This window comes from Emys orbicularis, chromosome 8, assembly GCF_028017835.1.
Source record: "Emys orbicularis isolate rEmyOrb1 chromosome 8, rEmyOrb1.hap1, whole genome shotgun sequence".
Taxonomy (NCBI): Eukaryota; Metazoa; Chordata; order Testudines; family Emydidae; genus Emys; species Emys orbicularis.
The window spans coordinates 56,262,308-56,281,054 of record NC_088690.1 but is presented as its reverse complement, the minus strand read 5'-3'; the positions used below and the strand labels follow the sequence as shown (position 1 = coordinate 56,281,054).

At 45.2% G+C, this 18,747-nt stretch overlaps 1 protein-coding gene across 1 annotated transcript in view; it reads right to left on the bottom strand.

Annotated features, from left to right (window-relative positions):
- The window catches only part of NMNAT2 (nicotinamide nucleotide adenylyltransferase 2), an 84,640-nt gene extending 69,709 nt beyond the window's left edge, over window positions 1-14,931 (bottom strand). The window contains exon 1 of the mRNA XM_065410074.1: window positions 14,847-14,931. Within this exon, the coding sequence (XP_065266146.1) occupies window positions 14,847-14,931 (85 nt within the window). The remainder of the gene's footprint in view (window positions 1-14,846) is intronic.
- Window positions 14,932-18,747: the final 3,816 nt, after the last annotated feature.

Genomic DNA, 18,747 nt, shown 5'->3' with positions numbered 1-18,747 from the left:
GTCTTCAGTGGAGCTACACCTGTTTACACCAGTTGAGGATCCGGCCCAGAATCTGCATCATGTGGCTACATTTTATTTCAGTTAGACTCTAAATATCAGTGGCAAAAACAAGCTATTTGGCAAACAGAGAAGAATGTATTCCAGCTATTTCACAGCTCCCTTTTGAAAAGATTGTTACTGCCTTGGCTCCACAAATGTATTTCAATGCTAAGTGTGTAAAAAGAAAACCTGCTGTATGAGCATTTTCCTTTTCCTCCCTCTAGAGTAGCCTGTTTTGCTTTACATCAAAAGTCAAACCACATGACTAAAATGGGACAGCGTCCTGGCCTGATAGCCCAGAAGAGGCTGTGATGCACAGCTCAGCCAATATCAGGCTTGTCAAATGATGTCAGTAACATTTTTTTTTAAATCCATCCTTTTTCTCTGGCCTAATTTCCCTTCTTAAGCATTTCTAGTTGTTTTAATTTTTGAGCTATTGTATCATACCAAGAGGAGCATTTTGTAGCTTCTGGCCTCTGTAATATTATTCCTGTAGGCAGATACACAGGTTGAGCACAGGAGTCTGAGAAGCAATGGATTTACAGTCCCAGGTCCTTGGCCGTGGCAAAGGAGTGCACCGTACAGCTTGTGCCAGTGGGGTGCAGTTTGAAGCCAATCTTGGGTTGGCTATGTGCCAGGCTAGTGCCCCAAAGACACCCAACAGGCCGGTATTGTAGCTGGAGTACAAGGCAGTCCTGGCCGTGCTCCCTATACCAGCTGCAGGGATGGGGATGGAAGAGGAGAAGCTTGCTGCACTGGTTCTGCACACTGGGGTTATCCTCCTGTGTCAGCTTTAGTACTGCTTTGCATCCTCCGCATGGAGCGGCCACAGTGCAGGGGAGAATCTGTGACCAGATCGTAGTGTGTGTGTCAAGGTGATTTCAGCCTACGTTGCTTTGGCTAGGAGGGAGCTGGCAAAGAAAGGAACAAAAGCTCCAAGCCCCAGAACTGGCAGGAAAATGGGGTCAATGTAAGACTAAATCAGGCAATTAAAAGACTAAAACAAAAACAACACAACTTGTATGTTTGCGGCAATGAGCAGGAAAATGTATTATGCATTTTAATCCTAGATACTGATAAAAACGAAAATACCAATGAAACTAAATGTACACTTGCTGTGCTCAATCCTGGAAGAGCAGCAGCGGTTCCTGGCACGTGGGGCTGGCTCCAGCTCCCTGCTCCGGGGATTGCAACCCAGTGCAGAGGGTCACAGCGTCACTCATGTTTGGCCTGTCCACCCCTCCATTGTGAAAGGGGCCAATGGGCCAAATTTCAATGAATGGTGCTGCAACCAAGCGTGTGGGGCTGCAGTGCCACTCCACTTTGGCCCAGTGGCTCCTTCATCAAGGGGACACTGAACCAAACCTTAGTGGCACTGTGATCTGGCCTGCCAGGTTGCAATGCCACTTGGCTTGGGAGCCTTCTCAAATGGGGAGTTGGGGGGGCAGGACAAACTACCCTGTCAATGGTATGCACTGTACGTAATGTGCATACAGCTGCAGGCAATCTGCCTGTGCCAATGTGGATTTGAAAACATTTCACCTTGACTTTGAAGGGCCAAATTTTGGCTCCTCCTATGTGTGTGAGTAGTCCTACTGGAATCCATGGGACTGCTTACATAAGGGAGGTGAGCACGATTTGAACCACAGTGGCTTCTACCTCCCAGATTGCCATATGGTAGCCCTGTCATCTTCTATACTTCAATTATTTGTATTACAGCAGCACCTCAGAGGCCCACGTAGGGCTCTGGGCCCCATTGAGACAAGCATTGTACAGAAACAACTATCCCTGCACTGAAGAGCTCACCATGTAAATAGCCAAGGCTAGCAGAGGAAATAGCAATCAGGTGACATGCCCAAGGTCATGCAGTAAGTCAGTGGCTGAGCTGGGAATAGAACCTCTGTTTCATGACTCACAGTTTAGTGATCTAGCCATAGACCCCACTGCCTCTCCTCACTTCCACCTGCTACCCACTGAGTCAATGTTGAAACTTGAGAAGTTGCTACAGTGACACACTGGAGACTTGCAGGCCTGTCACCACAACCCTGTCTCCTCTGATGAGATAGTTCAGCAAACGCCAGCTTTCTTTAAGAAATATCCCCAGCACCTGCTTTCTTCAGAAGAGACTGTTGACAACATCTTTGCACCGAGGAAGGCAGCTGGAGGCAAAGATTTTCTTTTCAGACTCACAGACCCAGCTGCAAGATCTTGGAAACAAAATGGGTTTCTTATGCATTTCCCCTGATGCTAAGGCACAGTAAAATGTGCTCTCCTCAGGGAGGTCTTGAGCTCAATTAGGGCTGTTGGATTTCCTTCCCAAGCGTACATTGCTGTGATTCAGATGCTGAGCAATTCCTGACACTCTTCCCCTGGGAAGGAAGAATCCTGTTTGTATGCAAAGGGAAGTTCCTCCTTGTTTGGATTTTCCTTTTGCCAGCCTATCTCCCAAACCAGAAAGCAGCGTGAATCTCACTGCACCCCTATACTGGGGTGAACTCCTGGGTGTCGCTCATGGTAGCATCCTCCAATGACAAAATGCATTGGTGTCTTAGGATTGTTCTGCCATGGGGACCAAAAGCTAAAACTGTATCTATGAATCTTGTGCTCAGATCCATTGCAGGAAACCAGTCCCCACTGGAAAGGGGGAAAACACAGGTGAGCACCAGCCAAACCACTGAATCATGACGTCTCCCAGGGAGCTGACTTAAGATCAATAGTTTTAATAGCACTGCTGCTTAGAGGGGACTGGAATTCTGCCTTGGGCCTGATTTTTTCAGAGGTATTGAGCACATGCAGGAGTTCTGGAGGCTGACAACACCCCTGAAAATCAGGCCCCTAATCGGGAGGATGCCTTTGGATGCTGAAGTGGACCTTCTGTGTATCTGAGTCCCATGCTGATTTGTCTGCTCTTTTAACACTTTCCAGTCTTTCCATAGCTGCTGGAAATTGTTTCAGCTGTCTGGTCCTGGCTCATACCACACCAGTGACACATGCAGAGGAATCAAGCCAGGCATCTCCTTACTGCCCCGGGCGCTGGGTCTGCAGCAGTTGCAGTCCCTATTCCAGTGCAGCTAGTGCTCTTAATGGGGAATTCCTTCTTGGTCTGAAAGGCCATTCACTGAGGGCATCGTGATTCAGAGGCGTTTCCTGTAAAACTATGAGGAGTGCAGCTACAATAGGGGACCTGGGAGCCAGGACTCCTGGGTTCTATTCCTGGGTCTGTCCCTAGACTTATTGGGACCTTAGGTTAGTCATATGGTATCTTCTTTGCCCTTCCATTTTCTCAGCTGTAAATTGGGGCTAATACCTACCCAATGGAGCTGTGAGAACAGTGTCTAAAGTGCTTTGCTAGCCTCGGATGAAAGACGCTCTAGAAGTACAAAGCATTATGCTTGATTATTGGTATTACTTATTATTATTTGTGCCTAGAGCCCTCCACCAGAGCAGGGCTCCATTGTGCTAGGTGCTGCACAGACATACGATAAAAGACCGACCCTGCCCCAAAGATTTTACTATCTCATCTGTCCTCACAACACCCCTGTGAGGTAGGGCAGTGCTCTTATATCCCCATTGGAGAGATGGGGAACTGAAGCCTGGGTAGACCGTGGCTTGCCCAAGGTCACACAGAGCAGGGACTTGAACTTAGTCCCAGGCCGGCACCCCTAAACACAGGAATATGTATTATTAATCATACAAATGAATTCATTAGTTTCCTTTGCAGCACATGGGCTCCCCCTATTAAAACATAACAAACTAGCAGCCAGAGCCGCGTAGGCATACTAATAAATGGCAAGTATTTTATAAATGAACTGGGGCCTTTGTTTCTTTTCTAACGAAGTTATTGGGTTACATTTCTCCAGTCTGGGCTTATTTTAATCTTTTTATTTGACAATGAGATCCAGTCCTTCCCCCATTCTGTTAAACAGTGTTGTTTTAGACAGCGCCATGGTTTATGGAATGTAATAAACACTTCTAAATATTTAACAGCACGTAAATATTTTAGAGAGACCCAGGAAGGGTTAGGGATGGAGTTTAAGCTCTGTGAGGCATAAAGAAGACAAAGGCTTGGGCCGCAGGAAGCTAAAGAAGAGTGCTGGAAAAGAAAGAGTCTATTGCAGGGGGGAAGAATGTATTAATCTTAATTCTTAGCAGGATGGTAGCACCAAGATCCCCAGTGTGCTAGGTGCTGTACGAGTGCAGTGACACTCAGTGCCTGTCCCGAACAGCTTGCAGTCTAACTAGACAAGACAGACAAAGGCTGGGAGGGGACAAGCAGGCAAAGTTGACTTACTCAGGGTCACAAAGTAGGTCAGTGACAGGAGCAGAACCCAAGTGTTTTGACTCCCTGCCTAGTACTCTGGGCACTAGACCGTGTTGCCTCTCAAGGAGCCTCTCCCTCCTCTCTCTCTGTGTGGTGGAGGAGGCCCTCTGATCAGGGACTGCCCCCTTTCTGCATAGAAAGGAGACTGTCAGCTGCAGGGCACTGTCCCTCTTCCCCCCCCCCCCCCCCCCGACCCAGCACAATGTGCTCCGTGGGCCTGGGGGCTGCCCAGGGAGGAGAGATGGGCTGAGCCAAGGTGAGTGTCAATCTCCCTCTTGTGACTGTGGAGTTTACAAGGAATGGCTAATATGACCTGGGTCTATAGTGTCTTTTCCACACAGCCCCCTCTGCAACAGGGGTTCCTCTTAATGGGGAATCCCAGGGTAGGTGTGGTCAGGAGGAGTCCTTGCTAGGGTGGCACTAATGGAGCTGCTAGGGACCAGAGCTGGCATAGTGCCTCTATAAGGTTGGTGCTGGCCTCCCACTGACCCCTGGGATCTCTGCAGACCTCAGAAAATTGGAGGGCCTGGGGGGGATGGTCTGTACCATGACAGGGCGCACACTCCACATCCCTGCCTTGTGGAATGTGTGAGGGAATCTCCACAAGAGATGTTTGCAAAGACTTCCTCCCCTGGCTCCCATCCCATGCATTTTACCACATCCAACGCCATCATTTCCTATGACCAAATAAGGCTTTTTAGTTATTATTGGCCTGAGTCTGCTCGTGCTTACACATGCGCAAGTCAGGCTAACTCCACCACCGTCCAGAGCGTGATGCCAGTGGGAGAGAGATGAGAACCAGGCCCGCTGGTTTAAATGGCCATACAGTGGACAGCTTTATATACTGAATGCTGTTTATTCTAACTGCCTCTGCACCACAGATGTGCCTGCCACTTTGAAATGGTCCCCCTTACCCCAAAGCGCTTACAGAACCGCTATTCTCCTCTATTGTTTGGGGAAGTATTAGAAATCAGTTACCTCCCAGCCAGAAGAGACTAAAGCTTGCAGTGAAAAGAGAGGAAGGAAGGATGCTACCATGCAGTCACCCCAGACTTATCCAGGTTGAAGAAGAGATGCTTGGACAACTTCCCCGCCTTTGTTGGCTACGCTAGACAGAAATGTGATGCATTAACTAGGATTAGAAGCATATGTAGGGTGATCGCATGCACAGAGTTGGACTGATTTCTACATAAGGGGGGTCAAGGAGGAAATGCCCTCTTCCCTGGGGGACATTAGTAAGGGCCTTGGGGTTTCGCCTTCCTCTGGAGCATTGAACTGGGATCATGGGTTGGGCATATCCCACACCAGCAATTTCCAGTGTCAACAAGGGGCCGTGGGAATTGCTGGAGCTCTGGTCCTTCCCATTTTTTCTACATTGTTCTCTGTCATAGTTTTCCGTGGTTTCGATTTCAACGGTGGTTTCTCCAAAACCCCACTAATGGTACACCCAGAGCAGTGTAAGGATGGCATCTCCCTACACTGTTTGTGGGCCTGAGTCTACACTCTGTTACCCCACTTTATTTCCACTGAACTAAAACTGGTGCATCCAGGTGGAGAATCAGGCCTATCTGTCTGTGATGTACCCAATAGCTGCTAAAGTCACATTACCATCTTGTGCTCTATCGATTGATTGAGATAATTTTGTATAAAAGATTCAGAGGTGAAATGCAATGGAAAGACAAGCCAGCCTGACAGAAACTTTTAGGTCTTACTCACATATTGCTGAGAAAAATCTCCTCGTTTAGGTTTCTGAGTGACCTTCATGGGATGGGAATTTTGCTTGTGGTCATGTGCAGATACTATCACAATTGAAGTGAAAGTAGGAAAAGTTAACATCTTGTTCAGGACATGGGATTTCACAAGCTGTGGGGTTCTGAGAAGAGATCATTTGATTCAGCTGCTTTTGCAGTCCAGTCATCTCCACCACTAAGAAAACCCTATTTTTAAAACTCAAGCGATTAAAATAACAAAACAAAGAAACTCTCCATCTCCTTCCTGTTCGTTACTTACAAAACTTAGTCTCTTTATCTTAGAAGCCTATTTACATAATGTAACAGATTTCAGTGGCTCCCCTTAGATGGTTGCTTTGATTAATCAAAGCGCAGCCCGCTGGGATTTTTAATTGCTGGAATTTTCTTTGAACTGTGCTGCAATGGAGTTTTTACTTTGGGCAGCGAAGCACTTTCTTATTTCTTCAGTAAAAATGTTTCAGAGCTAATCTTTTGGTCAGGAGATAGGTGGCATGCACTCACCATTAGTAGGTACATAGATGAATAGATATGGGCAGAAATTCACTTCACATTAGACAAAAAGAAAAAAAAGAGGGTTGTAGCTGTGATTCACTGCCAATATGAATGTGAACTAGAGGGCGCTATGTTCTGCTCACCAAATTGCCTGTGATGCCACAATCCCAATGGCTTATTTTGTAACTGTCTGGAAAGCAAATGTACTTTAAATGGAGGGTGGGGGCGGGGAGCTGAGAGATTCATCTTGGATAAAAAAAAAATCTTTAAAGCACCTAAGTGATGTAGGCTCTAGACTACCAGAAGCTGGGACTGGATGACAGGGGATGGATCATTTGATAATTGCCCTGTTCTGTTCATTCCCTCTGAAGCATCTGGCACCGGCCACTGTTGGAAGACAGGATACTGGGCTAAATGGACCAGTGGTCTGAGCTGGTATGGCTGTTCTTATGTTATTATGTAAGCTCCTAAGAGAAAAGCATTTCCCTCTTGCAATAACAGGGTTGTATCAAATATAATCTCACAATAACCCGGCATGCAGGAGATTAGAAAGGTTGTGTGCATATGGATGTCATAGATGTAATTAAAATCACGGGTTAGTTAGTAAAGTCTCACTGGGAAAATCTGTAGGAGAAGGTTCTGCAGGGAGGAAGGAAAATGCACCAGGTTCCCCTTGCAGTGTTCTCCCCAAATCACTCCGTCAGGGATTTGCCCCATGCACAAGGACCAGGCAGGCCATCCACAGATCCTGAAGGATAAGGAGAGACCTGGGCCTCCCACTGACACTGGGCCTCCCTGCCCCCAGGCAGCTGGGCTCCATTGGACCCACACTACCAGGGGCATCTTCCATCAGTGGCTGCCTCTGGAACTCACCATGAACAGGGCTTCCACAGCCTGGGGGAAAGGCAGGGAGATCAGCATAAAGCTGCATTAACTTTTACATGATTTCCCTATGGATTTAGGGGTGGACAATATATACACCCCAACCCATCACCCCCTAGCCCTGTAAAGGGCCTTGCTCAGGATCCAGGGAATTCAGGAGGGGAGGGTGCTGTGGAGGCAGCTGATCCTCCCACCTTTCTGGCTGTAGTATGATGAGTGGAACTGGAAAAAGAGGTTTGGGTTTCAGGAGGAGACCAAGTTTGGTGGGTCACCAGAAGCTGTGGAATGCAAGCTCAGGCCAGATTGCTACTAAACAAACAGAGTTCTCTTACTCTACAGGTAATACTGCCTTCTATGCATGCTCAATAAAGATCTCTTTCCTACAACTCTGCCTGTCTGCTGTATCCCTTATGGCTAAGGAAAGACTGAGAGAGCTTCATGTAAATCTTGGTCGGGCTAGCTGGCCCCATGCTTTGATAAATTTCTTTTCTAGTGTCACATCCTAGATCATTTAACACTAACACTTGAATGTACTTTTCACCATCTATTCAGTTTGTTTACATTTGACTTTGCACTCTGCTGGAGGTTTAAACTAGATTGGTGGGTTCAACTTTGGTTTCTCATCAGCTTTGCTTCCTGGTTCTCGTGCCTTAACAGGTTGCTGTTACATGGGGATTACCTATGATAGAGGGGAATGATTTAATTAAAAAGTAAACACACTCTTGTCAGCTGGATGCTTGCCAATTTTTGCATTGTTTTGTTAGTGGCGCTGCACAGATTATTTTTTTGCTCTTGACATTGGTTGTACAGTTTGTCCTTTGGTAGCATTGCTTTGCCTTTTTAACATAAAGGAGGTGATGGGGAGCTGTGATATAGGCAGATCCCCTTCACAGCTGTTGGTTTTCTTGTCTTGGCTCCTCAGGGTGTGGGCCATGGGCGTATCTCTCATTGCAGCCGCCCCATCCTTCTGCATACAGAATTGCAATCAGCTGGGGATTAGTTAGAAGTAGGCTTTGCCTCAGAAGTTCTGCTTCTTACAGTATTACATATACTGTGCAGAGCTAGGCAAATGCCACACAATGTTTTGCTGAGTATTAACTTGAAATGAAAACTGAATTCAATTGAGTTCAATGGAACCACCCTATGCATGTGACTAAGGCAAGCAGGTATGGCTTTTAATGTCTAATATTTGAGGTCTTTTCCATTTGTTTTTAACTGAGAACTTTGTTCTGAGACTCACGCTCAATTGCATACTATTGTGATTTTTGCATAGGGTCTGTTTTCATATAGTAATGCCTGTTTTGGAATATAAAGGAAACGTGATTTCACTTAAATTAAAAAGAATCACAAATATCTCTATTCATTTTAGATTTTATAAAACAAGCCCATCCCTCCCCCTTCCCCTTCTTATAAACAAAACTGAGATTTGGATCCTAAGCAAAGTGGACAATGTTCCTTTAAATATACAAAATGCTACTCAAACACTGTGACTCAGACTACACATACATTTCAGAGTACATATAACATTACAAACAATTCAAGGTGTGTTTTCAACCTATTATGGTGTTATCAGAACCACTTCATATGGGTGGGTGCATAGCCTTATACCTCAGCTGCATTATACCTGCATATATATATATATATATAAAAGAAAATTAAACTTGGATAGGGTTAATGGCCTGATCCTGCAATTTACAAAGTGTGGCAGAGCCGTGCTGAGGTCAGTGGGACTTGCCATGGTTGTGGAGAATGTTGTAAAATGCATGGTTGTAACAAAATCATAACCACCTGAAAATCCGCACCTAAGGATGATGCTCCACAATAAACTCAAGTGACTGGTGGAGAAAGGACCCAGTCGACAATAGTACGCATCAAAAAAAGACACTCTAGCCCTAATCCTCCAGGCAAACTCAGCTGGGCTTTGGCCTGAGTAGAAGACTACAGGATTCAGCTCCACAAGTGAAAGAATGAGTATCAACCTTTACCTGGCATTTCCTCTTTCTGTTAGTTTGTATTTTAAGCAGATACAATTTTTCTGATATTGAAGAGCAAGTGTTTCCTGTCGGGTTTATGAGGGCCATTGCTTTACCTGAGAGAGGAAGATGGTCTCTTGAATACACATTTAGTTAGTTGTTGGAACACGTTATTTACAGAAAGCAGCACTGTTCTGCTCTTTGTTGAGGACAGAGTCAAAGAAGCCACAGAAACTAAGGGCCAAATCCTGCTTGCCTAGCTCACCTGATTACTCCCACTGACTTAGTGGGCTGGCTTCCATGAGTAAGATGACCAGGATGTGGCCTTAAAAGCCCAGTTCTGTAACCTTTGCTCACAAGAGCAGTCCTTACTTGCTATGAGAGTTCTCAGCCCTTACTCATGCCAGTAATCCTACTGGGGTAAGTATGGGCTGATGGTTAAGTGAAGGTTGCAGAATTGGGTCCAAATTTATAATGTATTCATAGATTTTTAAGGCCAGAAGGAACCTATATGATCATGTGATCTAACCTCCCACATAACACAGACCAAAGAGCCTCCCCCAATAACTCTTGTACCAAGCCCGTAACTTCTGATTGAGCGATAGCATATCTTTTAGAAAGATACCCAGTCTTGATTTAAAGACTCCAAGTGAAGGAGAATCCATCACATCCCTATATAAGTTGTTCCAATGGTTAATTCCCCTCACTTTAAAATGTGAGCATTATTTCTAGTCTGAATTTGTCAAGCTTCAGTTTCCAACCACTGGATCTCATTCTACCATTTTCTGTTAAAGAGCCCTTTATTAGCAGCAATCTCTTCCCTGTGTGGGTACTCATAGACCTTGATCAAGTCACCTCTTAACTTTCTCTTGGATAAACTAAATAAATTAAGTTTATTTAGTCTCTCACTAGAAGGCATGTTTTCCACACCTCATATCATTCTTGTAGCTCTTTTCTGAACCCTTCCCAATTTTTCAACATCCTTTTTGAAGTATGGACACCAGCATTGGACACAGTATTCCAGTGATAGGCTCAATAATCCCATATACATAAGGTATACCACCTCTCTACTACTACTTGATATTCCCCTGCTCATACATCTAAGGATCGCAATTGCTCTCTTAGCTACAGCATTGCACTGGGAGCCCATGTCCAACTGGTTGTCTACCATGATCCCTAAATGCTTTTCAGAGTTGCTGTTTTCCAGGATACAATCCCCCATCTTATAAATATGACTTACATTCTTCGTTGCATTTTGCTGTGCTAAAACATATGTTATTCAAATGAGCCCACTTTACCATAGCTGACCTGGTCCCATCACTAATGACACAAAAATTGGTGGAGTGGTAATCTGCAAATCGTACCAGCAATTATTTTATATTTTCTTCCAGGTTACTGATAAAGATGTGGAATAGCAATCGTCCAAGAACAGATTCTTGTGGGACCCTGATAGTAACATCCCCACTGGATGACAATTTCCCATTTACAATTGCTTTTTGTGATCAATCAGTTAAACAGATTTTAATCCATTTAATATGGGATGTATTGATCTTTTTTTTTTAAATGTTGATTTTTTTCATCAGAACGTCATGCAGGACTAAATGCTATACAGAAGTCCAAGTACATTATGTCAACACAGTTACCTTTATTAACAAAACTTATCTCATCCAAATACCATAACAAGTTTGTTTATTTTCCATAAAACTATGTTGATTAGCATTGGTTATATTATCATCCTTTAATTCCTTGCTGACTGCATCTGATGTTAGCCTATCCATTATTTTGCTCAGGACTGATGTCAGACTATAGTTTCCAGGGTCATCCTGTTTACCCTTTTAAAATATTGGCACAACATTTGCTTTTTTTTCAGTCCTCTGGAACTTCCCCAGTGATTCAAGATTTGTTAAAAATCAGCTATAATAGTTCTGAGCACTCCTCAGCAAATTCTAAAAGAATATTTTTGGGTGCAAATTATCCACTCCTGATTTTAAAACATTTAACCTTAATAATTGCTGTTTAGCATCCTTCCTAATTACTGATGGAATAGAAAGTACTTCTTTATCATTGTAAGATATGAATACATCCTCAAGATTCTTTCTGAATGCAGAACAGAAATATTGACTACTTCTGCCTTTTCTGGACCAGGATTGATAACTTTACCATCTTGATCTAGTTTTTGAGTTATGCCATTACTAGAATTTCATGTGTTCCTGATATATTTAAATAACTTCTTCTTGTCCTTTAATCAAACTGGCCACAGATTTATTTACTGATGCTTTTAGCTTTCCTTATCAATCACCTGCATTTACTAACTGCCAATTTGTATTCATTACTATCAGCGTCCACATTTTTCTATTTGCTATATTTATTTATTGTTGATTTCATCTTTGGTTTATGACTGCAGCATTGTGAGGGTATTTGTTTTTCACTTAATAAAACATTCTTAAACAATTTCTAATTATTCACATTTTTATGTTTAAATATTTCCTCCCATCCAATTTTGCTCATAATTGTTTTCAGCTTTGGGGAATTGGCCATTTAAAAGTACCAAGTATATTATTGGTGAGGACTATATTCTGTTTGCACATAGTAAAGGAAATTAAATTGTGATCACTTGCACCTACACAACAATCAGTTTTTAGTTTGGTTATCAATTCATCTTTCCTCATCAGAATGAGGACTAATACTGAACAACTAAGTTAGTTGCATTATTTTGTGTATTAGAAAGTTATTGATAACTTTTAGAAACTCCAAGTATGTTTTACCAGCGTTGGCATGAGACCTCTAGCATATATCCATCAGACTGAAATCCCCCATGATATTGCACTTTTTCTTTCCACACATTATTGATAGATGATTAAGGAGCTGCTCTTTCTGTTCCTTGTTCTGATTCGATGGTATATAGCAGACCCGCCCCCTCTCCCCAGGACCCTGTCTTGTGATTTATCAGTTAGTGCATTGATCCATTAGCATTTCAGGTGCTGTCCTTCCGAACTGTCAGTAAATCTAAAGAAGGTAATACATTCTCTCCCCTTCTGTCCATTCTTTGTTCTAAATCGGGAGTTTCCAGTGATTTCAACATTTCAGTCATCTGAATCTCCCACCAGGTTTCACTAACACAAATCAGATCAAATTCCTTTCAGAAATTAGTGTTTCTAATTCCTTTTTTTTTGGTCACCCAGGCTTCTAGCACTTAGTATTTTAGTTGGCTCTCTGTTTAGTATTCTGGTCTATCACACACAAGAGCTGGAGCTGACACCTTGGTCCAGTCTCACATTTTCCAGACAGATAGGAAATGAAAATGCCACAGAGAATAAGTTCCTAGGAGAGAGAATCCCCCAGAGAATAAGTGGCATGACGCACTCCAAAAGGCATCCTAGCCACATGTAAGGCCATGTTTGGTATTTGTCTCTGGTTGTGTTGAATCAGGGGAAATTAAAATGGGAGACTCCAAGAGCTTGAAAAGATGCACCAAGAAGAATAGAAAAATAGTACTTAATAGTTCTCATTATGGTCTGTTGTGTAGGTACAACCTGAGCATTGGTTCCCACCCTTTGATACCACTTTACCATGCAGAGAAACAGTTCTCAAAATACTTTTCTGCCCCGCACAATGGCTTTGCTTTGAATTTCTTTATACATTATCTTAAATGTTGTTGTTTAAAATAAGATCCAATCCGGTTTCGTGGGTAGGTGGATCATTTCAAAGGGAATGTTGCTCAGTTTCTAATTTAAATGTGATGGTGTGTGTGTGTGGGGGGGGTATGAGTGTGCAGATCTCTCCAGACCCATATTTAAGAACTTTGGGGCAAATTAAAGTCTAGGGGAGGATTTTTGGACAACAGAGTTGTATATAGAGCCCTGTGTAAATAAAGGAAGATCTAGTGGATTCTTACTCATCTCTAGCTGTATATATGCACACAATTTATACTGAATTAAAATAGGTTGTGAATAGTACCCACATCTATTAACCTGACTTCACTCATGTTTATCCCTTCAGGGAGACAAGGTGGGTGAGGTGATATCTTGTATTGCATGGACTTCTATTGGTCAGAGAGACAAGCTTTGGTGCTTACCCAGAGCTCTTCTTCAGGTCCTTTTGGGAATATTATGGGCCTTTTCTCTAGAGCAGTAGCAGGAACTTGTTCAGTTTCATTAATCCCCCATTGAGATGTTTAGCTACAATCGTGTGTAATCAGCCCTTAAAAATTCCAGGGCTTCCTAGCTAACATGACCTTGTCCCCTCACTTCCCGGCCCCCACCAAACTGAGTGTGCTTCAATATATCACATATCAGGCTCACATATCAGGCTCTTACTAGCAAGCAGGACATTTCAGCACCTTCCCCGTGGACAGCGCCCAGCCCTTAGCATTGATCTCTCATCTACACCTGGCACTTGCTCTCCTACTGGCACCAAACAATAGCCGCTGACCGCTCTTCTGACACCAGCCAGCAAGCAGTGAACCCACCCTGGGTACGGTGCTCCTAGACCCTCCCTTCCTGCTGCCAACTTATCCCACATAGCCAGGGAAACCCACTCCCAGCCTAGTGCCACCAGCTCTGAGCCAGGCAGGGCCCCTCTCCCTTCCTGCTGCCACCTGATCCCATCCAGTCATATAACCCACCCAACCTCCACGGGCATCAAAGCTCAAACAGCCGCCTCTCCTCCCGAGGCCCCGTCCAGTCTAGCAAACACCCATCTGCCTTTGAACACCCCCCCCCCATCCACCCACTCACCCCAAATCCTGTGCTGCCATGAAATCTTCATCTGACTGACACCGAGCCCCTAAAGAATCAACAAATGCCACATCTCCTCCTGCCCACTCCCACCTCCAGGGAGATCCCCCACACACACCAGATTGCTCCCCCTGCCCATCCCACTGACAAAAGATCCCCATCCCCAAAGCCCCTGCAGTTCCCAACCTCAGCCTAGGCAGGCAGAGCCTGGCTGCCCCTGGCACTGATGGCCCCTTGCCTGAACGGATGCCTAACAACGAGCCATTGCACCTCCATCCTGCCCTGGGCTCTCTCTCACCAGTGACCTCTGCCATGGTCCTAGCCCTGCCAAGCCAGCCACGCAGGGCAGCCCTGCTCGCTAGGTGCCCCAGTAGGGTGACCAGGTGTCTGGATATTAGGGGCTTTGTCTTATATAGGCAACTATCTCCCCTGGAAATGTGTCCCCATTTTTCACCCTTGCTATCTGGCCACCTTAGCCCCAGGCCCAGGGCTGGTGCAATCCAGCTTCCCTGCGCCCCGGGCATGTGGCCTCCCCGCAGAACAGGCCGGCTCCGATGCAGCCAGCATCCTCCCGTCCCTGATGGCCCGGCGCCAGCAAATTCAATCGCACGGAAAAATACAGGGGCGGGGAGCGGGGGGGGGGGGGACTCACCGAACATCTGGATGTGCCCCTTGGTGATGGGGTTGAAGCTGCCGCAGGACAGCAGGATAACGTGGGTCTTGGTGGTTTCGGTCATGGTGCTGCTTTTCTGCCAGCTCGCTCCAGCCTCTTTTTGTGTCTCGATGTGTCTGCAGAGGGAGGAGGGAGGCGAGGCGCAGCCGGCGCTGTGGGCTCCAAGGAGCTGAGCCAGACGCAAGCAGCATCTCTCCCCTCCTCCCTTAACGCTTTCAGCGCCAGAGAGGGGCTGCTGGAGACACACACACAAAAGAGAGGGGCTGCTGGAGACAGACATACACACACACACACACACACACACACACAGGGGCTGCTGGAGACAGACAGACAGACACACACACACTCAGCAGAGAGGGGCTGCTGGAGACAGACAGACAGACTCTCACACCCTAGAGAGGGGCTGCTGGTGCCTGGAGATATACTCACTCACACACGCACACCAGACAGGGGCTACAAGCACCTGGTTCACATTCACATACACACCAGAGAGGGGCAGCTGGAGACTGGATCACACTCACACCCAAAATTAGTTGTCGCACCAGGATCTTTTTGGAGCCAGCCAAATTAAAATGCCTGAATAGAGAACAAGTCTAGCCACTCCTACTACCCTGAAACTCTGGACCCTGGCACACCCCGGTGCATCAGCACCACAAAACTCAGGACCCAGCACATGACTCCTGCTAGAGCCATACAATTTTTGCCCTTGCCACCCAACGAGCATGGTATGAGTACAAAACAAGTGTAGCCGATCCTGCTGTACTAAAATATTCCAAACCGTGATGTAGCCCAGTGCATGAATGCCACAAACAACCCAACAAACTACATATCTGGCAGCTGGATCTTCAAAATGTTTGGCCACAAACCCCAGTATGTACAAACTAAATAGAAAAAAGGGTCTAGCCCCTCCTACTTTGCTAGGAAAATATGGATCTTGATGCAGCCTGGCCCATAGCCCTGGAAAAACGCACATCTATTACCTAGCAAGATCCAATGGTTGGAAGCCGAAGCTAGTCAAATTCAGACTGGCAATCAAGCATGGATGTTTAACAGGGAGGGTAATTAACCATGAGAACAATTTACCAAGGGTTGTGGTGGATTCTCTATCACTGGCAATTTTAAAATCATGATTAGATTGTTTTGGGAAAGATATGCTCTAGTTTAAAAGGAGTTATTCTGGGCAGGGTCTGTGGCCTGTGTTACAGGGGAGGTCAGACTAGTCACTAGATGATCAGAATGGGCCCCTTATGGCTTTGGAATCTGAGTCAATTGATCCTGCCAATTTTTACTCCAAACTCTACTGTGTAAAGGGGGGGGGACATAGCAGTTCCCAGTGCACCAACCTCCACCCCCGACTCCTGTTGCACACTGGCACAGCAGTACCACAATAATATGTATGTTATTTATTATTTGTAGCACAGCAGCACCTAGGGGCTCAACTGAGATCAGGGCTTCATTGTACTAGGCTCTGTACACATAGTAATAGACAATCCACACATGCTCACACCCCACTACCTCCCCCAGAGAAGGGCTGCTGGAGACTGGATTTCCCCCCTCATATACACACACCTGGGAGGGGCTACGGAAGACAGGCTTCCCCTCCGCCAACACCACACAGCTAGCAGGAGCTGTTGGAGCCGCATCCCCACACGTACACACCAAGAGAGGGCTAATGGACACTGAATTTCATACACACACACACGTACCTAGGAGGGACGGTTGTAGTCTGGGTTACACACAGCACAAAGGGAGCCTGGATCTCCTCTCCCTCCCACCCCCGGGACTGGATTACATTTATACACTCACACCAGGGTGGGCTACAGCAGACTGGATTCAAACACCCACAAATGCTCTCCCTCGCCCCCCAGCTCAAGGGTATCTCTACCCCTTGAATTCCTCCTAACCCCAGGGAGATTCTATTTGCTGCAAGCAGCTTCCTTCCTCACACAAAGTAATTCTGCATGCAGCTTTCTCTTTCTTGCCCTTCCTCTAACAAAAACACAGATTTCTTTATGTCCTTTTCCTTAAGAGATTTCAAAGTACCAAACATTTATTGTTTATACTGCAGGCTCTTTGTCTCTGCTAGTCCCACAATACTGTACCCATCTCTCTCTTTTCTCTCCCTTCTCTCTCTGTCTTTCATCTCTGCTAACAACAAAGGTCTGCATGGCCCCAGTTTATGTATTCCTCTTTACGGTTCTCACTATCAATCTGCACAATCCCCTGTTTGCTAGTATGGATGAATCTTTTTATTTCCAGGATTGTACTTGAAAAGTTTTGTTTTGCGAAAGGCCACAGATCCAAGTTCTGACAGCATTCGATGAAATCCTTAAGCCAATTGGAAAGTTCTTCCAGCTACAAAGAATTCAAGCCCATTTGTGCAGGAAAAATCTTATTTATTACTTGCATTATGGAGACTGGATTTCCCCCCTCATATATACACACCTGGGAGGGGCTACGGAAGACAGGCTTCCCCTCACCCAACTCCCCCATTGTACTAGGCAATGCACAAATACATAACAAGAGACAGTCCATCCATCCCAAAAGTGATGGGACCCAGTAAAACACACATGGAATTTCTTTAGCCCCACTGTACACAGAGGCTATCCTTTGTCCCCCTGACTGGATTGCCAGTGTCAGTGGGAAAGCTGCCAAGATGCTGAAAGAATGTTTTCTTTCCTTGCCTCTTTTTTTGTGTTGTTCAGCTGTCTAGAATTCCAGAGGAATTGCAGCATCACTGAAGCCCTGGATGAGCTACTATGAGGACTGAGTTTTGATGGCATTTCTTTTCTCTATAGACAAGCTTGTTCAAACCGCTTCGTGGTTGATACCTCACAAGCCCCCTTCTCAATAGTCCTTGAAAGCTGAAGGCTCTTGGAAAGTCTGACAGGGACCATTTCTATCCATACTTCTCATCTGTCAAAATTAAACAAACAGCACTCTCTGCACAAAGCATAGAAAATAGGAAGCAGTTTATATGCAGCAGTGAGGGCTCTTTTAAGAAAATACATTGACAACTAAAATGGAAGAAGCACTAGAAAATACTCCCAGGCAGAAAGAAATTGTGTTAAGGTTTTCAATATCTCTCAGCCACTTCGTGGAAAAATCCTTAAGGGAACATTGTTTCCTCAAAACACAAAAATATTGAAAATCCCGACAGTTCAAAGTTCACGACTGGTTTGAAAAAAACCCCTCCAGCCATCAGCTAGTATGAAAATAATGTGCCACAGTCAGGCAATAGAGGTAGCCTTGACGCAGGAATCATTGGGTGAGGTTCTATGGCCTGCATCATGGAGGAGATCAGACGTGGATGTTCATAATAGTCCCCGTACTGCCCTAAAACCTCACAGAGGGCTTAAGTGGTACAAATGTTTTGTGCTGGCTCTCTGCCTGGGGGTGAATTTCACCATAAGAATGGCCAAACTGGGTCAGACCAAAGGTCCATCTATCCCAGTAACCTGTCTTCCAACAGTGGCCAATGCTAGGTGCCCCAGAGGAAATGAACAGAACAGTTAATCATCAAGTGATCCATCCTCTGTTGCTCATTCCTGGCTTCTGGCAAACAGAGGCTAGGGACACCATCCCTGCCCATCCTGGCTGATAGCCATTGATGGACCTATCCTCCATGAATTTATCTTTTTTGAACCCTGTTATAGTTTTGGCCTTTACAACATCCTCTGGCAAGAAGTTCCACAGGTTGACTGTGCGTTGTGTGAAAAAATACTTCCTTTTGTTTGTTTTAAAACTGCTGCCTATTAATTTCATTTGGTGAACTCTAGTTCTTGTTTTATGAGAAGGAGTAAATAACACTTCCTTATTTACTTTCTCCACACCAGTCATGATTTTATAGACCTCTATCATATTCCCCCTTAGTCATCTT